This window comes from Podarcis vaucheri (genome assembly GCF_965113315.1).
Source record: "Podarcis vaucheri genome assembly, chromosome: 3".
Classification (NCBI taxonomy): Eukaryota; Metazoa; Chordata; class Lepidosauria; order Squamata; family Lacertidae; genus Podarcis; species Podarcis vaucheri.
Genome location: NC_138761.1, coordinates 32,963,468 through 32,981,220, shown reverse-complemented (window position 1 = coordinate 32,981,220; position 17,753 = coordinate 32,963,468). Strand labels below are relative to the sequence as shown.

Sequence of the window (17,753 nt, the reverse complement as noted above, 5' to 3'; positions counted from 1 at the left end):
CGCTAATTGATCTCTCAAAGCACCTATAATTCAGCTAAAACTAATCCTCTGTGAGTAATCCTTTAGCAAATCAAGTGTCCATTTTACATTTTTTAAAGAGGTTCACATTCATCCCTTTTCAACCTGTAAAGAGCACTTTACAAAACTAAAACTTAAGTTTTTTTTTACTTTTCAGAGAATTATGTTAGTATGACTCAGGCTAGCCCAGGAAATTTATGACATGTGCCTTTTGTTATATAATGGCATTCATATCCAGTCCAAATATTTTGTGAAAAGCCTTTTTAGTTTCATGCTGAGGTTTGCCTGTCATTTCCCCCTGTAACTAGTAGCATTTATTAATTCCATTTTTTTCAGCTTTTTGAAACCACTCCTGAAGGCTGCTCCACATTATTTTAGATATGTTATCCAACTGAATAACTATGGGAGATGATTTCTCATTTTGTTGGAAGTTAAAGACTAACTTGATTGCTTTCATGCTTTTCTGCCACCACCACCCTTACCCTTTGCCTCTGAACCATGCTTGTTATTTTCCTCAGGATTAATGAGGAGTTCTCTACTGAGAGGCCATTGTCTTTCTAAAAGGGGAAGGTTTTTCTATTCTTAAACCAGGCTAAGAGAAAAGAGAAAAGAGAAAAACTTAAAGGAGGAGAAGCATCTCAACTTTTCAGAAGTAATAGGGATCTCATTGTTACAAGAGATGACACCTTATTGTCCCCATTCATTTAGGGGCATTGAACCTCAGTCTTTCACAACAACCCATAAGTACCGTATTTTTTGCACCATAACACTCACTTTTTTTCTCCTAGAAAGTAAGGGGAAATGTCTGTGCGTGTTATGGAGCGAATGCCTACGGATGACAGGGGGATCTGTTGCAGTCGTGAGCAGAGGATCCATGGTTACAGCCTGCACCAAAAAAATCACGCACCCACTGTTGCCTGGGGCCACAATGGTGCAAAAACATGGTTACAAAGCATGGATCCACATGGATCCTCAGGATTTTTGCATTGGGCCACCCAAAACTCACCGTCAGATCACATGTCTGTGGCTGCAGCATGAACCACAAAAATCATACATCCACTGTTTCGTTTAGAATATTTTTTTTCTTGTTTTCCTCCTCTCAAAACTATGTGTGTGTTATGGTCAGGTGCGTGTTATAGAGCGAAAAATACGGTAATTGCACCTGGCTCTTGGATATAGACTTCTACCCATCTGTGAGTCTTCCACCATGTTAGTGAACATCCAACTTTTTGGTTCCCCATTTTAATATTACTATCAGACAGGGCAAACGTGGGATATTAACTCTAGATAGTTTCAAATTCCTGTATTTTCCTAACGTCATTCTTTTTAGCTTTCACAAAACCAAGACAGCCAGTACTTTGCAAGAGAACTTCCCCTTTCCTGATCGTTTCTCTTTCTTTGTAGCTTAAGATGCATTCACAGAAGGTGACCCTATACTTTTAGCCTTCTCATTTCCTATTTCTGAAATGGTAACTATGGTAAGTAAACAGACCAGGAGAAAAAGAAAATTGCAGTATCAGTTTGAAATGTGCATTAAAATGACGTAGCTTATTGTTTAAGGTAATCTATCTGAAAATTCTTAGGTATACAATAGAAGAAACAAAAATAATATACACTGCATCCTTCTTTTACCTTTTCTGGTAGATTATCTTTGTCAAGATTAACCAATTTCTTTAGGAACCCAGGATCTGCAAGCAGTAATTTTGCTGTTGTCCAGTTAGGTTTCTTTTGAAGAAGAACACAAACTGCATTCATAACAGTAAGTACAAGTGGAGGAGGGCGAGCATACACTCTGTGAGATACAGAAGAAAAGCCAACTGAACAAAATGCACTAAATACCTTTTTTGTCAAAAAAGCCCCCAACAACTTTAGTTAGAGCCATACTACTGGACAGTGGCTTACCCTAGCTCATTAATATAGCGTGATTAACATACAGCAACATTTCACATGAAAAATCTTAACACTGGAAAATACTTTGGATAGTGCTCAAAATATTTAGAATTTCATGTCAGAAAGGGAACTCTCATGACTATTGTGACGTAGTAACAAAAATGAAGAAACTAGAGATAATTTGCACATTTATTTACATAAGTAAAACATTCTAAAGTTTGTTGACAGCATTCTTCACTTTTCCCCCCTTAAAAGATATTTAAACCATACCTACTTTAAACTACCACAATAGTAGCAATGCTTACCTAAAACATAATGAAGATGAACAGAAAAATGCTTTGAAATGCAGCAAATATGAGGCCACTAGATTTGTTGCTACTTATCCAGCATGATCTGAAAACTGTACTGATTTTTAACCAAAATCATAATCAAACAACAAACATGAGCAACACACTTACTTAACTTCTGCAATGTGGTTTTTGTCAAGTGCATCAAGAGCAGCGACAGCTTTTTCCAAAGTTGGCATTACAGCATTGAGCTCATCTGTTGCTTGCTATATATATAAAAAGAAAAGATAGACTTTGATGTTTTCCTTGACAGTATATAGTTGTAGAAATTCTGTTTGTTGTTTTTTCTATTCTCTGGCTACGTGCTCATATTTATAATATTTGTTTCAAGCAATCTACAGCTGAAAATGGGATCTACATATCCTAGAACCTGCAAAATTTGGGATGGAATCAGAAATTGTACTGGCTCTCATAGTCAACATCAACCATGTTATATAACAGATTTTTGTTCCTCCCCCAGGAACATTGCCATTTTATTGGAGAGCTCAGTGTGTCTGTCATTTTGTCAAGAAGCCCATTCCACTGCCTGTTCTGCTCATTACTGATAGCGGGGCAAATTTGCAGGCTGAAAGAGGTACAGGGACCATGTCATACCCTACGTCATCACACACATTTCGTACCTGGTGTAGGCAGATGTCGGTGCCCTACTTAAGAGCCAGGCACCTGCTCCCCTGCCCTCTTCTCTCCACGGTAGCACCTGCCCTCTTCGGTCTCTCAGTGTGATTTATTTGGTTGCTTCAGGAACAGCTAGGAACTTTTGGGCCTATCTAATCTTCACTTCGGAGGTCAGGCCTTTTTGCCTACTCTACACTGAATAGCTGGTTGGGGACACTTGATAGCCTGCCATGTTGTTCCATAGGTTGATCTGGCTTTCAGGTGAGTCATATTTGACGGGTGGTTAGGTACGGGCAGAGGACAGTTATGTTTCAGCCTGGTGATGCTTTTTAGGAACCTTTCAAGGGGCTGGTCTGGTCCTGAGGCTTACTCTCTGGGCACTGGGGAAAGATAGGGGCCACCCCTGAGGCCAACCTGCCTCATCTACCTAGAATCAGGCTGCAGGGTGATGGTGATGCAGTAAGGATTCCCTGCTCTTCTATATGGTATGAGCTGGGAAAGGTGGTAGGCGGAACAGCCATTTCCCCCTTCCTGCAGGCAGGAGCTGGATTGCCTAGTGGCTGCAATCTGTTAGTTTGAAGTCTTCAAGAGTTTTTCTTATGTTTAACCTTAAAATAAAGTAGCCTTAGTTCAACTCCAGCCCGTGTGTCTGCCTCTTTATTCTGCCATCTTGTCACAAGCTGCAAATACCCAGCATGGCACAATAAAAATGAAAAACAGTTGTAATATGATATACCTGGGCATATTCTTCCACAGTCTGTGTTTCTGCAGCCATAATTTCTTCATCCTGTTTAACAATAGCTCGAACTTGCTCCACAACTAATGCATCTTTGTGAAGCTTTTCCACAAGTTCCTCTATTTCCTGGTAGGAGAGATCCATTTCTCAGTCAATTAAATTTATTGCAGAATATCTTAATCAATAATTAATCTAGTATTTTGGCTGTTTTATGAACTACTCATCAAGTCCTTAATGTGATGGCAAAGATGACATGCACAGTAAGTACATAAGGACTGTGCTCCTGGATCAGGGCAAAACGCTCTTCTGTTCCAACAGTAGTGTCAAGTCACACACTCCTGAAAGACTTGTAGGCATGGTGTGATATTGATAGCTATCTCCTGTTGCTTGTGCTACCACCTGGTAATCAAAGGAAGACCACCTTTCAGCAGGACTACATTCAGAGATGCAGGTGAAAGCTGAAGGCACAACATACAAAGCTGTGCTATGTGGGAAGCTCAGTCAAGCCTAACTATACATGAATCCTAGTTACATGTATGAAGGGGTTAAGACAACAGAGCTGTGTTCCTAGACTCAGCTAGGTCACACACCCTTTTCTCTGATGAGAGAGGAAGTGGAACCTCTTCCTGTCCCTCTCCTTCTGACCAAGGAAGACGTGTCTAAGCAAGCTCCAAGTTTAGAGCACACACAGAAACTGCCATCATGACCGTTGGACCTGCTATTGTCCTTGTCCATTCAATCTGCCAGAGCCTGCCTTCACATGTAGGAGATAGACAAGTCCCAAACTCACTGAGGCTTTAAGACTGATTGACTACCCTTCACCAGGTTTAGCAAACCAGTCAAAGAACAACATGTCACCCACCAGAGATACTGGCCATGTCAAATTCTCATTATTTAACTTTTGTATCCCATCCTTCCTAGAGACTGTGACAGAGAGCCCAAGAAACAAAGGATTAGAGTGAAAGCATATCAATTTAAAACCCATGCTTAGTCACTGAAAAGTCCTATAGGAAAAAATAATACAATATACAGGCCTAAGCTACTTTTTTAATGGGAAGACTTAATTAAATCTGTACTATTCCCATGTTACTGCCCAACTTTTCAGAACAGAGGTCTCCTTTTTTATATTAAAAAAACCCAGGGAACAGCAGCTTGTGGGGGAGCCAAAAAGTTTCACCAACTGACCTTATCTGTGCAGAGGAAGAGGAAAAACTCTGCCACAGCTTCAGAGGGTGATGAAGGTAAAGGCACTCGTCTAGGTAGCTATAGATGGGCTTGCTCATCCTAGGAGTAAGATTGGAGCAGCCAGGGAGTGAGGTTGGGGAAAGAATGTGTATTAACTAGCTTCTAAATGAAAGGTGGAATGCTTGGGAGCTGTGTCTTTGGTGTGAGCATCACCGGTGCTATTTTGTGGCTGTGCTATTTTATATTTCAGTTGACTTAACGTATCATTAAAAAAACACAAAACCAGTCTGCTCACTGAGCCTATCTACCTAAATAAGAATGCAAAAATAAATGATATATATGAAAAAATTATCCTTATTCAAGCAGGATATTAAATGGCATGCTGTCACTAAAAAGGGTTGCCAACCTGGAGTCATGGGCACCAGTTAAGATCTCTGTGGGCCCTGGGATGATTATCTCTGTTAAAAGGTGGGTCCAAAGGTAGTTGGTATTGCTTGGTATTTGATGTTAACTTCTGTACATTGTTTTTTCTTTGTTTTCTAGCTTGAATAAAAATAGCTTCATAGATAGATAGATAGATAGATAGATAGATAGATAGATGCAAAGAACATTGGGACATAGTTTCCAAAACGAGCATGTAAGACAGGGTAGTCCATGTGGTGCTGTCCAAATGTTGTTGAACTACAACACCCATCACCCCCAACTACTGACCAGGCTGACTGGAGTTGATGGGAGGTGGAGTCCAACAAAGTTAGCTAACCTTAATCTAACGTCTATCTATGACAGAGTAAACACTGCCAAAAGCTCTGCCTCTCTTATCTATTTTTAATTATTGTTTTCAGATGATCATTTGCTATTAATACTGTACTGTTTAACCAGGCCCCATATAAAATATAGCCTATATGCTCTAAATTTTGACATGAATCCAGATAGATCACTAATTGTTTTGAAAGAACAACAAAGCAGATTTGAATGAAATTTTACCTTTGATTTTTTCTCTATTTGAGGACCAAGGACAAGTAACTCATTTTGCATAACTGTAATCTGTGAGGTTGCTTCTAGTATTTTGGTCAGACCAGAATGATAGCAAGTTCTAAAATTAAAAATAGTTAAAATCCAATCACTGTCTGGCCTTTTCTGTTACATATATTGAAGTAGTCATATATTAAGTTGGCTTGCATGACACTAGCATTTTGCAAGACTGTAAATCTGTGGGCTCCTAGAGAGACTGTTGTAGCTGCTTTGCTCCTCCTTGGTTCATTTTGCTGCTGCACTGAAATAGGAACAAGGTTTGTTCACAGTTATAGGTCATGGTTAGTGAGAAGAGGGCTCAACTACAAGTCCTAGTTAGGATGACATGCTAAGCCAAACTTTGACTAAGCACAGAATTTGCAGTAAAAAGGATCACGGAGGGAGGAACAAAGAGGCTATGAGCTCCTCTCTGGGAGCCAGCACATTCATATGGTTTTGCCATGCCACATTTGGGCTTACTATGTTGTGCAAACCAGATAATTGTAAATTAATCTGGATCTCCTGAGCTAACTGACAGTTATAAGCCTCTGAACTATTAAAGCAGTTATGTATGCATAGGGTTATGCTGAATCTGACAATTTCTGTTTCTTTCTGTTTCTTATTTTTCCAGTCTTCAGTTATCCACATTTCTATATCACTTTGGAAATTTTTATTTAAAAGTCCTCATGAAAATTCATCAGCATTTTAGTGCATAATTCTCCAAATATATACATTTTCTATACAATGTTGCTTTGTATTGTTGTATTGTTTCATACCTGTCACTCATAATTTTCTCTTTCATTGACTTCAGTATGGTTGAAAAGGTGTTTATGAACTGTAGATAACTATTGGGTGTGATGTAGTAATGCCTTTTAGTTTCCTTCAAGTACTTTTCAGTTATGATAGATACATTTTTATGAATATTAACACATATCTGAACAAGCACACTTAAGTTCTGGAAAGAAACACAAAAAGGAAAAGAATATACATTTATATCACACTTCTGTTTAAGGACATTTTGTTTGTAGTATATTATGATAAATGATAAAACATGTATTCCTTATGTGACTGCTGTTCTGTACTTGCCTCTTTAGGTAACCAAACTAATGGGATGTGCACATAACATAACTTTGAATATTGCAGCACTCTGATTACAGGCATTCCTGCCCCTCCCCCAGTTAATCCTATTCAAGCAAACATCAGAGATGAAGCCAGTATTCTTCAAGACAACATCGTGATTTAGACAACAAGAGAAGGGGCATTTTACTTACCATTTTAATTCACCTCAAATTTTAGAGTTAAAGATGCCCTCCATATGTTTTAGACTATCTCCCATCATCCCTAACCATTGGTCATGCTCTGGGACTGATGATGATTGTAGTGTAAAACATCTGGAGGGCTCCACATTGACTACTCCTGCTTTAAAACCTTGTCCTGAATTTACAAAAATGGAATAGAATAGATATATGCAAAGTTTGAATTTGTACCAAATACCTATTGAAGATCAACATGACCTCACTAGTGAGAACTATAACAAAATATGAAATTACAATTTACCACATGTTAAAATGTACAAATATGCTACCTGATTCTGAAATGTGTTGTCCTGTTTAAAGTAACTTTGTGCAACATGGCAAAGGGCTTCTTCAGGCCAAGTGTCATACCAGTCAACTGTACAGCAATTAATAGTGGCAGGATATGTCCGACAACGCTGACGGAAGGTCAGTCCTGCATAACTTGTTGTCAAAACAATATGAAGATTGCTACGTACTTTCTGAAAAAGATTTAATCATTTGTGGGAAACTTCACCCATATATATCATTTTTCAAAATTATGCATGCAGGAATGTTTAGATTGTCATATTAGTGGTCAATCAAATGCACACATGCTAATTTCCTCCCCCCCCCTTTTATCAAGAGAGATTCACATATATATTCCTCTTAATTTACATTAATAGTATACTATTACCTCCTATTTATTATTTATAGCTAAAAAGTCTGTCATATAAAGTTATACCTTCCCTCCATCAGCAACTTAATGTTAAACAGCATGAAGAACAAGGTAGGACCCCATGGAGCTCCCAAAAACATGAGGTTGAGAAGCAGTCCCCCAGCACTGCCTTTCTGGGGCCTATGTGTCAGCTAAAACTAAATGGAGCCCTCAAGTCCCATTTATTGTAGATGGTACAGAAGAATGCCACGGTCAATGGACCAGCAAAAGCATCAGTAATCCTTGCCTAGTTACTGACATAGATCTACTAAGGTGATCAAGGCCATTTCAGGCCTGAACCCAGATTGTAAGGGATCCAAGCAATCAGCATCAACCAAGAAAGTTGAGACACCATTACTTATTTAAGCCTCTTGCTCAGGGGTCCTCAAACTACGGTCCGCAGGCCGGATCTGGCCTGCCAGGGTCCTAAATCCTGCCTGCCCGGCCATTGCAGAACCGGTCGCGAAGCTGTTGAGGAGGAGACTCAAGCAGCAGCAGTTCTGCTCAAGAAGCGATGCTGGTTTACCACAGCACGCGGGGACTGACTGAGCGGGCAGCTGCCCCCCAATCAAGTAAATAAATAAGAAAACTTAAGTAACTGACCATTTGCTTCACAGATAACTTGGTTCTGCCCCCCCCATAAAGCCTGCTCCTCTTAACACAAATCCTGGCTACACCCATGTCCTAGACCTTGCATTAAATGTGTCAAATATAAGTGATTTTATCAGCAAAGTATTTAACAAATAATAATAATAATAATTTATTATTTATACCCCGCCCATCTGGCTGGGCCTCCCCAGCCACTCTGGGCGGCTTCCACAGAAAACAAAAATACAATAAAATATCAAATGTTAAAAACTTCCCTGAACAGGGCTGCCTTAAGATGTCTCCTGAATGTCAGGTAGTTGTTTATCGCTTTGACATCTGCTGGAAGGGCGTTCCACAGGGCGGGCGCCACTACCGAGAAGGCCCTCTGCCTGGTTCCCTGTAGCTTTGCTTCTCGCAATGAGGGAACCGCCAGAAGGCCCTCGGCGCTGGACCTCAGCGTCCGGGCAGAATGATGGGGGTGGAGACGCTCCTTCAGGTATACTGGACCGAGTCACAGCAGGCCATCCTTCAGATCCAGTTGTGAAGTTCGGGAAATGGACTGGGATCTGTGTACTTCATGAAGCCTGCATTTCCTGCCTATGGATATTATATGGCAGTATCTATCCTTCTGGTGTACTATTTTTTAAGGGAGAACTAATGATCCCTTCACCACTTAAAACTGCTCTACTGTTTGCCACTGAGTCAATGCAGTGGAAGAGCAAGTTGTTTTGCCACAGAGTAGGCTCTAAAGTGTATTAAGCAAGACTCCGTCAGTCTTACAGGATGTTTGAGCTCTGGCCAATGGGAGAGGGCCCACAGAATGATTGTGCCTTCAATAATTTGTTCAATGTTTGATGCTGTCGGACAGGATCTTGTGAAGGATTCTTTACTAAATCCTCCAACCAGACCATGCATGTTCATGCACAGGATTAAGTAGAACAAGCTGCCCGGACTAAGGTCCCAACAGTAGACTGACCAGTTTCTGTTCTTTAATCTCATAATCTTCTTCCTAAAGCTGCCATTAATGATAGTGGTTGAAACCCCCAAATAAAGAACAGGGACAGCAAGTAACAAATATGGTAAATATGAAATAAAGAGGTTGGGAAAGTAGCAGGAACAAAAATGAAGCCAAACAGCAGAAGAAAATGAAAGGCAGTTTTTTGTTTTGTTTTGTTTTGTTTTTTTGAAAAGAAGGAAAGCGGTAAGAGCAATGAAGCCAGAATTGAATTAAAAGGCAAGAGAGTGGCTTTTCAGATCTTTGACAGAACCTCTGAATGAGATAGCACGGAAACCCATTGCAGGCATCTGGAAACCAATTGGATCTATTTTTTTCAGAATGGCTATTGCATTTCCCTTCCATCTTTTTTTGTTTTGTTTTGTTCCAACACTCCAACATTCATTCAGCATTTTGTGCCCACTGAGAATTTTCACTGAGTTGTTTTCAAATTCCTTCCCCTCACTTAGAAAGAAATGGGCTTCATTCCTTCCCCCATTCACTTTTTTGTGGGGAAGTACGTGTCCAATAGGAACGTGGGTGGCGCTGTGGGTAAAAGCCTCAGCGCTTAGGACTTGCCGATTGAAAAGTCGGCTGTTCGAATCCCCGAAGCGGGGTGCGCTCCCATCGCTCGGTCCCAGCGCCTGCCAACCTAGCAGTTTGAAAGCACCCCCGGGTGCAAGTAGATAAATAGGGACCGCTTACTAGCGGGAAGGTAAACGGCGTTTCCGTGTGCTGCGCTGGCTCGCCAGAACAGCTTTGTCACGCTGGCCACGTGACCCGGAAGTGTCTGCAGACAACGCTGGCTCCCGGCCTATAGAGTGAGATGAGCGCACAACCCTAGAGTCTGTCAAGACTGGCCCGTACGGGCAGGGGTACCTTTACCTTTACGTGTCCAATAAGCTTAGTGATACCTCAGTCACTTGTGGATGGTGTTGTTTTAGCTACAAAAAGATCCACACTCAGAGAATGAGTTGCATATAGGACTTCAAAATGATACATGCAACATAAATTGAATTTTAAATGCAAAACCATTAGGGTCTGGCATTGTTTCCACTAAATTAAATATGAAAATAGTGCTCTGAAAGGTTTGCATACATGAAGCTGAGGTAAATGTGTTAAAACACATTCTCTCCAGTATATTTATACTGATATATTTAAAATATTACCTGTAAGAAAAATGAGTAGATATCATCGATTGTGTTAGAGTACTTAGCCTTTTCAGCAACAGATACAAGTGGTACCATAATGTTATCCAGCTCATCCTTCTCAAATAAATTGGGCACGTGTCCTGATTTCAGGATACAGCTCAGGTCTTCTAAAAATGCCTCCTATAAAAAAAAAAGGTATTAATTAGCAATCTGCTCAGGGCTAGTTTGCCAAATAACTAAGACAGTCTTCACCAACAATATGCCCTCCAGATGTTTTGGGCTACAACTCCCATCATCTCTACCTAGCAGAGCCATGTGGCTGCAGCAGATGGGAATTGTAGTCCAAAACATCCAGAGGGCATGAGCTTGGTGAAGGTTGAACTATGGTCATGCTGAAGTTTCCAAACCATCTTCAGAGTCAGCCCCATATATAATTCCCTGAATTATATGTAATCTTGTGACCAGACGGCAGAAGTTAGGCTATCCCTGCCCAGATAGGAGCGCAGCTGGGTTACCAGCTGGAGCTGATGGGTTTAAGCCACTGAGGTCACCTGGGTCTCAAATGACAGCAATGTATCCAGAAGTATGCTCAAGCTGTGCACCCACTCCTTCAGCCAAAAATTCTCATTTCAATCAATGTTAACAGGTGTACCTATTATTAAAGCACCAATCTGAAAATTTTGGTTTCGCTTTAGTCCCCCCCCCCCTTACATTGTGCTCTACATTTCCACATCATTTTGTGATTTGGGGGGGGGGGGGGAGATTCATGATAATTCACCAGCGTTTTAGTATAGATTCCTAATATACACATATTTGTATTCGATTTGTTTTATCATAGAGATTTTCGCAAAGCAATTTCCCCCAATGTATTGTATGTGTTTGTTATTTCACTATATTCAGGGAAGTTTTTAATCTGTGATATTTTACTGTATTTTTGGTTTCTATGGAAGCCGCCCAGAGTGGCTGGGGAAACCCAGCCAGATGGGCGGGGTACAAATAATAAATTATTATTATTTCTCATATATGCATTTCTACACACACTTTACCCCAGTATATGCATTTTTGTACACCTTAAATGGTTGAAGAATTGCATTGCAAAATTTGGAGAAATGCAAATTTTAAAGGATGGCTGTGTCTTTCCATTTGTGTATTGTTTTGGAAAGTGTAAATTAATTAGATAGGTTCACCTTTAAATTTGAACCAAATTGTATTTGTCCTCCAGCCCTAATTTTGACTAGATTGAGCCTCATTTACCCTTATCTTGTCAGTTACTGGGAAAAGTCACACCTGAATTAAAATGAAAGGAGAAAAATAGATGGATGTCATCTTTGCTATACTGATACTTCCAAGCCTCATATTCCTGAATGTCCAAAACTAGCTGTTTCATGCAGATGTTAAAATGCATGGAAAATAAGGAGTCCTTAAAGAAAACAACTCTCATAGGAAATAATGGTTCTCTCCCAGGTCCACCTTTTGAAAACTTCCTACAAGGAAAGAGTATAACCACTGCAAAGCAATGCCCACACCCCCAATCCTAACAAGTGCTCTAGAAGGGTTCCATGAACAGTGGTATATGAAATGGATTTAGATAATGTGATATTTGACATTGCACAAGCGTACTTCCACTGGTGCAACAGGACTTCCCCGTCCTTGCACTCTCGCTGCACCTCCCTGCACACACATACCAAAATCTGCTCTGGAGGGAGTCCCTCACATATCATCACCTACTCAACCCTCTTAGTTAGGAATGGGAGATTAGAAAAAGGCCTCCTATTATTCGTAACAAAGGCAGACATGGGTCAAGTGGCCACAGAGCAGAGCAAAGCATGCCAAACACTTGGTCCAAATCCTTTTGTATCAACAACCAAAACTCGTCCAGCACAACATGACAACACTATTTAATGAAAAAAAATATACTATGATTAAAAAATGGACAAACATAACAAGTGTGCAATAAATTTTATGCATCTATTCCAAGTCCAACACATATATTAGAAAGGCTTACTTGAATAATATCAGATTCTGTGATGAGAAAAACAGTCCTCCTGCCTTCCACACCTGCCTGCTTACAAACTTCTTTCAGATCTTCTCTAAAATTTCCATAGGTGTAATTACGGGAAATAGATAACCTGTAGAGGCTGCATGCAGATAAGTAACAGGCTAAGGATGCACAGGTTACCTTCCCAGTTCCACCATGACCAACCTACAGGGGGGAAAAACAGTCTAACTTGAAACCAGAAAAGCTGGCTCCGTTAAATCAAACTTGTGGAAATCATAGGATTTGAGTAGGCTTTTAGGATGTGCATGGTGAATTTAGAGAAAACAAAAATAAATGGAAACAAAAGTAAATAAAAAGCCAGCAAATATTTTGTCACAGCATTTGCCACAGGCACCTTGATGAAACTAAGTAGCTCTGGAGCTCATCAGTGGCTGAATTAAGACATCCTGGGAATCTGATGCATGTGATCTTGATTACCGTGATGGAATAAATGTGGGGTATAAATGTAACAAAATAAATGAATAAAACAAAATAATTCAGAAGCCTCACTAGATTAAAAGTGATTTAATTCTATGTTTGTGCATAGAAATGAAGGCTTAGGCTATGTAATGAATCCCTCAGCAATGCAAAGTTTTCTATACTATCTATATGATCCAACCAAAGTCTATCAAATCCAGAGTTTTAATCACACAGTGGCCAACCATATGTGTGAGGAATGATATGAGCAAAATAGCACTCCTGTTTGTAATTCCTTGCAACTGGTATTCAAAAGTATATTGCTGCATCTCAAATACTGGAGGAAATATAATCCTTCTGCTCATAAAAGCAATGATGTTAGAGAAAAAGGAATAAAAATACACTAGTATAAGTTTAAAGCAAATGCTTATTTTGATTTGCCATACTAATTATGAATTGAAATAACTGTCACTGGAATTTTACATATTATAATTAAGAATGAAACTATAAGCATTTTTTCTTACCAATGTCATGTGACTACCATCTTGTCGAAAAATTCTGGCTGCCCTTGTTATATGTTGTATTGCTTCTTTAAAAAATACTATGGAAATACCCTAAGAAAACAAGGAGCATAAATTTAAAACATGTTGTTATAGTCATACTTATACTTATACTTATAAGGATCTTATTCTATTCATAATTATTAAGCATTAGGCATAGGCTTATTGGACACCCACAAAGCTCCTGGCTCTGCTCCTTCTCTTCCTTGCTGTCACTGTGGCATGCAGCAATCTCCAAACAAAAGAACCCCCAACAAAAAAAAGTGTACACTTCCATGATTACACATATAACTTGCAAATTTGCCTGAACATCTAAACAAGGTAATGTGCAAGCCTTGCACATGCAGTGGTCCCAGAATAGTCTATGCAAATGGAGTGGAGATAAACATAAGTTTTCCAGATGGGGATTTAAAATATAAATCAAGTGTGCAGTGAACAGCCATTTCATGAAAATGCCTGTGCAAATGTTACCTTTGTGAAATGAATTATTCCTATTTCTAATCTGTACCTTTGCTCTCTGGTAGGGGTACTGGAGAATTATGACAAAAATGGAATTGGGAGTAGATATTACCCATTTCTTTTATTCATCCCACGGAAATCAATAATAATCAATCCAGTAAGCAATATTCCCCAGTGCTGCTTTCAGCACATACATTATCACCATAATAATATTAATTATCAATTATCAATGTTGTTGTTGTTATTATTATTCTCTGCCCATCTGGCTGGGTTTTCCTACGTTGGGAGGCGTACAACACATAAAAAATTGTAAAATATTAGACATTTAAAATTTCCCAATACAGGGTTGCCTTCAGATGTCTTCTAAAAGTCAGATGATTGTTTGTTTCCTTGACATCTGATGGGAGGGTGTTCCACAGGGCAGGCGCCACTACCGAGAAGGCCCTCTGCCTGATTATGATTATATTTTCCACCATTTTCACTGTGTTTCATTTGCAACAAAATAAATGGTGTAGAATAATGTAATCACAATACAGTATAATGTACATAATTTCTGTCCTTATGTAAATTCATTAAGTTACATAATTTCATCACGGCAGACAGGGAGACAAATGTCATTTTTGGCAAAAGGCCAACTGAAGCAAAGCAGAAACAGTGCTGCATGTGATGAATACAGAGTGGAAGTAAAAACGCCTTCTTATACCCCCCTATTCTCTGGCTACATCTGTACTCATGCAGACCCAATGGAGGTCTACTCATGGAGGAAGACTGGGAATATATGAGTACAAGCCCCATTCCTTGTTACTTATCTGCATCAGGAGTAGGAATAATACCTGAAACGGAGAAATGGATAAATGTACAAGCAGCAGCAATGGAATTGCTCCTTGTTGCCAGAATGGGGCCACCCATGATCCACCTCATTGTAACCACTTGTAGGTCTTCGGATTTACCTGAGGGCTTACTCCCTGCATTTTAATGCACTGTTCTTCTAGAACCCAAAGTAGATGTGTCTTGTTGGTGACGTTTCTATAGACTCTCTTGTGTGCAGGCTGGTTTGAATCCAGAAAATCCACAAATAGGGGCGGTTCTTCCATCAACTGATCTTTTGTCCAGGGAATCTATAAAAATAGCCTAATTATTTTACACAATAATAGGCAGCAATTGTGCTTTTTACAGCATGGCTTGTGGATTCTGTATGAGCCCTTCTTTGATAGCCCAGTCATTTAGTAACCTGGGCATTACATCTGTCAAAGATTTTATACAGGCCAGTATTTCACTAATGGAAATTAGGACCTTTCTGTTCATGAAAGGTGAGGTAAGGGTTTGAGTTTACCAATAAAGCTTTTCAGACAATGGTATATCAACAGAATCCAGACACAATACTAAGCAATTGCATATGTGCCAGTAGGAAGGAAGAACTAGAAATTCATGTACAGAAATGAGTCTAGTTGCAAAAGCAGTGAGGCAAGCCATATCTGACAATGCAAGACACAGATATATACACAGAGGGACGAATGGGGGTGCTTCTTAGGTTAAGGCAAGCTGCAGGCAGGCAATCCTAATCATTGATCTTTGATATTATAATATGTTATGTTATCAAACTCCATCAATGATATGCGTTGAGGATGCTAATAGATGCTGCCAACTTGATTCATACCATGGAAATACAATGAATACATACTGTGTTTGGGAGAAGATAACCTTGTGTGTCAGTGTATACATGTGATATAGCTAGAAAACATATTTTAGTAGAGTTCACAATGTGATAACTTGGCTAAAGTATGCAAAATCAGGTGGAAAATCAATACTCACCCCTACCTTTTCAGAAAAGAAACCAGAAGCAACAATATGCCTGGACCCTTTAGAAGGAACAGATTGTGGGAGATTTTGCACTCAAACCTAACAATGCCTATCTACACTAGTTAGTAAATGAAGGAGTTAAGAACCACAGAGCTGTAAATTTCTAGAGCTCAACAAGGTCACATCTCCTCACCTTCAGGGAAAGAGGAAGCAACAGTTGTTTCCTGTTCTGTTCTTTTCTCTCACTCTTTCCTCTTCGAACCATGTAACCATGTAACATGACATCTAAGGCTGGGACTCCAGACTCAGACCACTTGCTTGAGACTAACTTCTGTATTTTGTAACCAAGGATACATTGCCTGTGTTGTTTCAGCCATAGCACTGAGCAATGCATGAGTGAGACCTTTGATTACTTTAAGTAAAGCATTAAACTTGCTTAAGGTTGTGGTCAATTCACTCTGAGAGTAGAGGCAGGGGAGCACAATAGTGAGTGCTTAATAGTGGGACATTTAAAGGGATAACAACCTCTATTTCCTACGCTTTGCAAACACAGCGGTTTTTTAGTTTTAAACCCTGCTAGGGCCTCTTCTGACTAGAAAATGAGTCAAGCCCTGTGCTTCTGAATTCAGGCTGTCAGCCATTTGTTCCTTTGCAGTTCCCCACACACATGCAATTTCAGGACTAACTTGGTCTTCCCCAGTTATTTCCCAACACAACTGATTCCCCATATACCTCTTCCTCTGTACCTGTGTCAGGGGTGAGATCCCCCTGAAGAGGAGAGGCCATTGCACTGCACAGCAGCTGTCTAATGAGCAGAAAAACTGCAAGCACAACTGAGGTAAAGTGCAGCCACTGCTCCAACTTGCTGCCAGCATCCAGCAGCGCAAGTACGGAAAACACAGCCAGACCAAGTAAAGATGGGGAAGGACCAAGGAGATTGCAATCCCGCTTGTACCAGAGTGGTGCAGAAACATGATTCCTAGGAGTTGTTGGAGCCGGGGGGGGGGGGGACCTATCAGAAATGACTAAAATGGCATTCCTGCATTGTGGGAGAGAAGTGGGAAGTGCCAAGTTCCTGGCCCAATCACACTTAAGGAATAATCTCCAGAACCCCACAGCCCAGCTAGGCTCACAGAAACAACCCCTACTTCTTCCCAGCTGTAATCAGGACAATAAGGGAAGGAACACAAAAAAATGGTGGGCATAGCAGAGGGGAACCAGGAAAGACAGGCAGGCAATCAATCAAACAAACAAACAAACAAACAAACAAACAAACAAACAGGAGAACAGCACTAAACAAATACAGACACTCAGAGAAGGTAAATGAAGATGGAGAGGAACAGCGAAAAAGAAAAATCACCTGCAATAAAGGCCAACTGTCTCACAAAATTGAAGAGAAAAAGAGAGACCCCACCATTCCAACTGTGGGCAGGGTAGATCTGGGGAAATGAGATAACTCCTCCCCCTGGAGAGGTTGTAAAAACGCTATAAAGACCCTGCTTGTCTCCAACTAGGATGTAATTTCTAACAGGAAAGTCATCAACTCTATCAGATAAAGGTTAGATATACATTTTAATACATAAAAATAAGCCAAAAAAAATTTAAAATCTACAAAAGTATTTGTTGTAAAACACCCAATAAGCAATGTGACACACAGAGATACACACTTACCTTGAAATAGTTATTGACCTCATTTGATAGAATTTGAAAGAAAGCTTCCCGTTCTGGAGAATCAATCAGACGATCATGGAAAACTCGGGTGCATTCATGTACAAATAGCAACACTATTGATTCTTTGGAGACAATGACAGACTTGTGAGCTTGGAGCAATCCTTCAAGTACCTGTTAACAATTTCAAAAGAAACTTCTTTTTTGGGGGACAACAGCTTGATTCACAATAATTTTTAAATTTCTTGTAAGTTCCTGTCCATTTGTATTGATTTCAGTTTTATACT

At 39.9% G+C, this 17,753-nt stretch overlaps 1 protein-coding gene across 9 annotated transcripts in view; it reads right to left on the bottom strand.

Annotated features, from left to right (window-relative positions):
• Window positions 1-17,753, bottom strand: part of DNAH14 (dynein axonemal heavy chain 14) — a 149,195-nt gene that overhangs the window by 43,050 nt on the left and 88,392 nt on the right. For all 9 annotated transcript variants that reach the window (XR_014218161.1, XR_014218162.1, XM_082217167.1 and 6 more), the window contains 11 exons: window positions 17,470-17,640; window positions 14,949-15,116; window positions 13,504-13,593; window positions 12,530-12,727; window positions 10,543-10,704; window positions 7,388-7,576; window positions 6,579-6,757; window positions 5,776-5,884; window positions 3,607-3,732; window positions 2,367-2,461; window positions 1,651-1,810 (listed from right to left, as the gene is read on the bottom strand). Coding sequence is in view for 7 of the 9 variants with exons in the window: in XM_082217167.1 (XP_082073293.1) it covers window positions 1,651-1,810; window positions 2,367-2,461; window positions 3,607-3,732; window positions 5,776-5,884; window positions 6,579-6,757; window positions 7,388-7,576; window positions 10,543-10,704; window positions 12,530-12,727; window positions 13,504-13,593; window positions 14,949-15,116; window positions 17,470-17,640 (1,647 nt within the window). In the remaining 2 variants the exon portion in view is untranslated. The remainder of the gene's footprint in view (window positions 1-1,650; window positions 1,811-2,366; window positions 2,462-3,606; window positions 3,733-5,775; window positions 5,885-6,578; window positions 6,758-7,387; window positions 7,577-10,542; window positions 10,705-12,529; window positions 12,728-13,503; window positions 13,594-14,948; window positions 15,117-17,469; window positions 17,641-17,753) is intronic.